General features: G+C 32.8%; 1 protein-coding gene across 1 annotated transcript; it reads left to right on the top strand.

Moving 5' to 3' along the window:
• Positions 1 to 3141: 3141 nt before the first annotated feature.
• LOC112515825 (transcription factor SPATULA) lies at positions 3142 to 5467 on the top strand. Its single transcript, XM_025122763.1, has 5 exons — positions 3142 to 3533; positions 3862 to 3966; positions 4070 to 4135; positions 4437 to 4502; positions 5111 to 5467. Exons 1-5 carry the CDS (start codon positions 3219 to 3221, stop codon positions 5363 to 5365), a joined length of 807 nt encoding a protein of 268 aa, XP_024978531.1. The 5' UTR covers positions 3142 to 3218; the 3' UTR covers positions 5366 to 5467.
• Positions 5468 to 6613: the final 1146 nt, after the last annotated feature.

Below are 6613 nucleotides of genomic sequence, written 5' to 3'. Positions count from 1 at the left end.
CCACGTTATTTGTACAAATCGTACAAACCTCATTCAACTAATCATAATTTTTCATTTTGTTTATTTTTTTTGTAATTATGAGAAGTTGATTAATCATTTTTATTGTGGAGAGTGTTAATCATGAATATTATCATCTTCATTATTTTAATTTTAGAGAAATAAATGAAACAGTTTCATTCAAGTATTATATGAAACAATTTCATAATAAAAAACAAATTATATGAAACAATTTCAAAAGAGTATACAATTTCATGAAAAAATTTCATAAGATTAAACAATGAAATCGACAGATGAGAATGATTTTCACAATTTATACAAATTGTATGGTTTGCATATGATCGATTATCTATCTATCTATATATATATATATATATATATATATATATGAATGAATTGTTGGTTGTACAATTTCAATACCAAAAAAACGAAGGTACAATTGTACCCATACTTATCATTCCATTTGTTGAATGTACCGATTTATATCTACCAATGTACTATCCCATCACATTTAAATGAAAACAAAACACTACTTTACTTTTTTCCTTTTTAATCTTAAATAGGCTTTACGTAAATACGTAAGACATTTACATAAACTATGATAAAAATAAAAATTCGATCCCAAAAGTGACTAGAAACGAAATGGTTGAAAAGATCGACTCTTTTGGTTAATTTTCTCCATCAAAGCTTTATGTATCAAAATCAATGTTTCTTTTAATAAATACAGATTGAAACTTTTACAATTTGATCTGATTTGTCTGTTTATTTTTTATTAACTTGTGTTAAACCACATACTAATAAGTAATAGCATATATCGTTTTCGAATTACTTCTTGATTTGAGGCTGTAACGGTTGTTCCTTTCTTTCACTTGTCTTTTTATTTTGGATTTTGTTCAGACTGTTATTTTTCTCATTCTTATAGACTTGTTTGTTCCTGTTTCTTGTAGAAAGTTCTGCCCTTAAACCCTTTTATTTGTTTTGATCAATTTAGGGGTTGTTTATTTGCGGCTTAATTAGGCTTATTGGTCTATCTGACTTATTCGCACAACTCATTTGAATTGTTCACTTACGGCTTATTCGCACAGAAAATGACTTAATCGCACAGATAGAAATGGTGTATTGTCCCCATTCTGCGACATTTATGACACCTCTACCCCTTATTTAAAACATCGTCTCTTTCCCAAATGAGCCACCTCATCGTCAACCTCTTTGTGATTTTCTTGTTTTGATGTTCAAATAATTAATATTGGGCAGTAAATCGGTCATTTATGTCATTCAAACTGTTGGTTCAGATAAAAAAGTAAACAACAACATCCATTTATCCAGATAAACAAATTTATCCATATATGACTTGATAAAAAATTTGGTATCCTCCAAAAAAAAATGTTATTTAATAATTTGGTTGTTAAAAATGCTCTTCATGTGAGAAGCATGTGACATCACTTAATATCTTTGTTTATTACAAAATAACTCTTCACTTTTATAAATGTTTTACATTTTCAATTATAATCTTAATTATTAGATAAAAAAGTCATCACTCTTTTAATGAAACTGTTATTTAGGGGTTGTTTACAAGACTTTTGCCAGACAAGTGTTTTTTCGGATGTCGCTTACTTTACTGGTGAACATCACAAGAACTGAGAATATTACCTAATAAAAGACATAATAAGGACCGATAATCTTATCCGATAACTTAACCCGGTAGGTGAGGGAAGAGAATCTTACCATTAAACACTTACAGAGTAAAAGACGCTTACCACAATCCGTTTTAGTAACCGATAACGTAAATAATATATTTTTAAAAAAATTATAATTTTTTTCATTATGAATAATTATTTTATACCGAAAGAAGTCAAAATGAACTATTTTATATAAATTGGGGAAATTTTTGTAAGAGAAATTGATCAAAATAAACAAATCTTTTCAACCAAATTTATATTTGAACTATTGTTTTAATCAAATTCTTATTTTAATCAGAGTTTACGTAAATGCTTAAAATAAGAATCCGATACAAAAAATGATCAAAATGTGAATTCGATTAAAAAGAGCGACTATCATACAATGTTCAAAATCGTAGACGTGACCTGATGACGAGGTCAAGCCTCAAGCCTTACATGCCACGGCGAGGACGCGACGTTTTCCAAATTGTGACATAAGACGACAGATTTGTATGTCATATATATATATATATACACACACACACATATATAATGGGACTCATTCAAGGGAGAACTAATTAATTTGTGGTAACTGTGAGATCCAATCTCAACCACAAATCAACGGATAAATTAGGAAATTAATGATTATGGTAGTTTGAGTTAAAATTATAATTAGAGGGCATTTTTGGTATTTTTAAAAAACTCCTCTTTCCTCTCTTATCTCTCATCTCTCATCTCTCCGACCTCCGGTGAACAAAAATCCGGCAGGTACCAGGTAATCACAAAGATACACAATGTGATACCCATTGTGATATACTGTGATACCCATTGTGATATACTGTGATACCATTTGAGTACCACTGTATATCACAATGGGTATCACATTGTGTATCTTTGTGATTACTTGGTACCTGCCAGATTTTTTTCACCGGAAGCCGGAGATTGGAGGTCGGAGAGATGAGAGAGGAGAGAGGAATTTTTTAAAAATACCTAAAATGCCCTCTAATTATAATGTTAACTCAAACTACCATAATTATTAATTTCCTAATTTATTCGTTGATTTGTGATTGATATTGGATATCACAATTAACACAAACTAATCAGTTCTCATTTGATTAAACCCCTATATATAATTATGTACATACATATATGTTTTCTAAGATTGCGTTGCGCCATGACGTGTCTTAAGATGCCATGTTCTGAGTTGTGCCTTACAAAAACGCTATGGACCATTACATAACGAGAAAAACTCGTGTAGTTTATGTCATGACACACATTTTTGAACACTGCTATTATAGTTCGGGAATGGGCAAATCTGTAATTTAGAGAAAAGATTATAGAAAACAAATATTTCTATGTTCTGGAGTATGGTGTGTGATGGGATTACTGTGACACTCTCACACCAAGGCGCGTGAGCAATCAAATATTCATCAAGCATTTAAAACACTCGTACAGATCTTTCGCCATTTTCTGCTGCCTTTTCTGCAAATGGGTCTTTCAAAATTTTGCTGTTCTTGCTCTCTTTCTGTTTGATTTCTTAATGCATTTCTGAGCTCTGCAACAATGGCGAACTTATATGATGCATCTGCTATTTGTTCTTCATACTCTCCGCCGCCTGAACCTTCCGATGATATCTCCCTTCTTCTCCGTCAAATCCTCTTTAAGTCATCATCTTCTTCGTCTTCTCCTTCTCCTTCTCTCATTCCCAAACAAGTGCAATGTGAAATACAACGACAACCGCCGCCGCCTCATTCCTCCATCCCTACATATTCTTCCGCCGCAGCTGCTAACGTTCCGGCGAACGGCGTCGCCCATGTCTCTTCTTCTTCAGCTGGTACGATTGATTATGACCCAGATGAATATGATTGCGAAAGCGAGGTATTCCACCAATTTTTTTTTTGTTTTTATCCCACTTTGCTGTTTGATTATATAATCATACAACCTGTTTGAAGCAAAAACTCGTAAAAAATCAACTTTAATCTTAGAATCAATATCGATAATCTGTAACATGTATGTTCTTACTACTTTCTAATGAATTGGGTGTCGGTGGTGGTGGTGGAGTTGGGTGGTTGCGGCAGGCATTTTTGTTGCCGGTAGGAGGTGGTGGCGGTGGATGTTATAAGTGAAGACGGTGGCAGAGTGGTGGTTCTAATCATTTAAGTTTATCGATCAAAGTTTTCCAGCGTTTTTACTTTCTGGTTTGCAGGAGGGTTTTGAAAATTTGATGGAAGAAATGGCTGCAAAACGAAACCCTCCTCGGAATCCATCGAAACGGACTCGAGCTGCAGAGGTTCATAATTTGTCTGAAAAGGTAACAACCCAAGTATTCACCCCATTTGATTCTTTGTTTTCCCACAACGATTATTGATAAAAATGATGGTATTTTAATGGCGAATCATGAATGTTTGGAACAGAGGAGGAGAAGCAGGATAAACGAGAAGATGAAGGCTTTGCAGAAACTCATCCCTAATTCCAACAAGGTTCGGAATTCTGTCATAACTTTGAAACGATTTTTAGTTATATGGGTAAGCGCTTATCAAGTCACGTTAACTCACTGGATGAATACGGTAAGGACTAAGAATCTTACCCGGTAAGTGAAGACGACGACTCTTACCACGATAAGCACTTACCGGGTGAATTGTTGCATACAATGTCGTTTTGATGGACTAAAATCTTGCCCTGTAAGTAACTAATAGGGTTAAATTTTACCGGTAAGCACTTACTTGGTAGGTGTTTGATACCAATTTCATTTATATGATCGTAAATTTTGATTTTTTCCAGACGGATAAAGCTTCTATGTTGGATGAAGCCATTGAATATCTGAAGCAGCTCCAGCTCCAGGTTCAGGTAAACAGTAAAATTTTTGGGGTCTTATCAAAGCTCGTAAAGTCGTCCAATATGTCTTTAGCTGAATTCCTCGGGTTTTTAAGTCTTTTTGGTTGATTTTGAGTGATTTTTTTAGTTTTTTGGTTGATTACGAGAAACTTTTTCGGTTTTTTTCCTGATGTTTGTAAGCATGACAACGGGGCAGGACCCGGCTCCGGTTTACCATCAAATTCTGGGAGCACCCGTCAAAGTTTAGTAGGTGTGATTTTGTTCGGGAAAAAAAATTTACTTGCGAAAATTGGTTTTGCGGGTGCACCGGACTGCAGATGGACCTATTAGGTCTGCCCCTGGTTGCAAATGGTCGTGATTGCATCTAATGGCTTATTTTTTGAGCTTATTGAAAAAGTCCTGTTTGGTTTATGAGTTTGGTTCATAGCGTTTATGAAACCTTTCTACTTAGTTTTTCAATATATTCTTTTAGGTCATTTTATTTTAAATTGTGATCGAGTATCAAATAGTTTTTAGGAAACATCACTATTTTTCGACTATCTTATTAACCGACAATTAGCTTATCGGCAAACAACTAGTTTTTCAGCTAACAGTTGTTCTTCATTTGATATAAATTTCAGATGTTAACGATGAGAAATGGGATAAATTTGTACTCCATGTCTGCACCGTCCGGCGTTCATGAGCAGGACCAGAGAACGGGCGGCTTGAATCAAGGAAACCCGCCCGCTAACATGACCGTAAACCAAGAAAGGCTCATGAACCCAATGCTTAGCCTCCCTGTTCCATGCACCGGTCAAAACCAGCCACTCGTACTTGATTTTTCGCATTCAGTCAATCACGAACCCACGTTCGGAACTCAACGTGGATCGTCTTGATTTCCGGATTCTTCAAATGCATTGTGATCGTAATGCAAAAGACGTTTCGATCACTGTAATTTAACTTTTAGTTGTTTAGTTTTAGTTTCTTTAACGAGGATACTATTATTGCTGTTATAATATTTTGTATCGTATGCATCCAAAAATCCGTTGATGTTCTGTTATGTTCGACTTCTTGGATGAGGAATTGACAATTTTTTTTATCTATCCATATATCACTTATTTAACTGCTTTTTTAACGGATAGGATTTGATAAACGATATTTTACCTGTTATTTTTCATAACATGGTTAATCATTTGATATGTTACCCGTTAATATTATACGAAATAACTCTTACCCTGCCCATGCCTTATCTGTGATTTCCAAAAAAAGGATGAGTATTTTTTTGGCATCGTTTGGAATGGAAACGGGACAGGCATTGGGCGCATAATGTATCCCCCGTCCGACCTCGACCACCGTCTAAGCCCCGCCCCAACTAATCCCTGACGGTTTCGGGAAACTCGTTGGATACCCGTTTACTACAAGTCAATATATTTTAAAATTAAAATTATAATGAAGTGTCTCTCCATTTATTATCAATATTGAAAATCAAATATATTTGTCATTCAATATATACATATATTAAATAAAACTAGAAGCGTACTCGCGCAATACAGCGAGATACATCGTGATTTTAATATTTCATTTTATTCTTTATTTCAGTCGATATTTAATGACTTTATGTGATTTTGAGAAAGCGATGTTTTTATTTTTGAATAAAATATATGTTTTGAAGATATCATAAAAATTTGACAAAAATATATYGATATTAGTATCAAATTAACTATTCGAAATTCCTCATTTTTTGTGTAATTTTATAATTCAATTTTTTATAATTTAATTTATGTACAATAACGAAGTAATTTATATTTGGTTTAATAATATAATTTTTTAATAAAGATAATAATTATTTATTTTGTTGGAACTCGATAATTTTTCTAATTATATTTTAGATTTTTTATATTTTAAAATAAGATGTTCATTATCTATTTAATTATGTTTATCCGCAGTTATTTATACAAACATCGAGCTTTAATAAGTTGTACTTATGCATAATTACTTATAATCTTGAATTTTAAGTAATATGCATCAATATACAATACTTTATGTATAACAAAAATATATCGATATTTGTATCAAATTAACTATTTAAAATTCCTTATTTTTGTGTAAATTTTTAATTCAATTTTTATTATAATTTAATTTAG

The sequence above is a fragment of the Cynara cardunculus genome, assembly GCF_001531365.2.
Source record: "Cynara cardunculus var. scolymus isolate 2C chromosome LG 7, CcrdV1, whole genome shotgun sequence".
NCBI classification, from domain to species: Eukaryota; Viridiplantae; Streptophyta; class Magnoliopsida; order Asterales; family Asteraceae; genus Cynara; species Cynara cardunculus.
The sequence above is the reverse complement of the archived record's forward strand: the minus strand, read 5'-3'. Positions and strand labels throughout refer to the sequence as shown.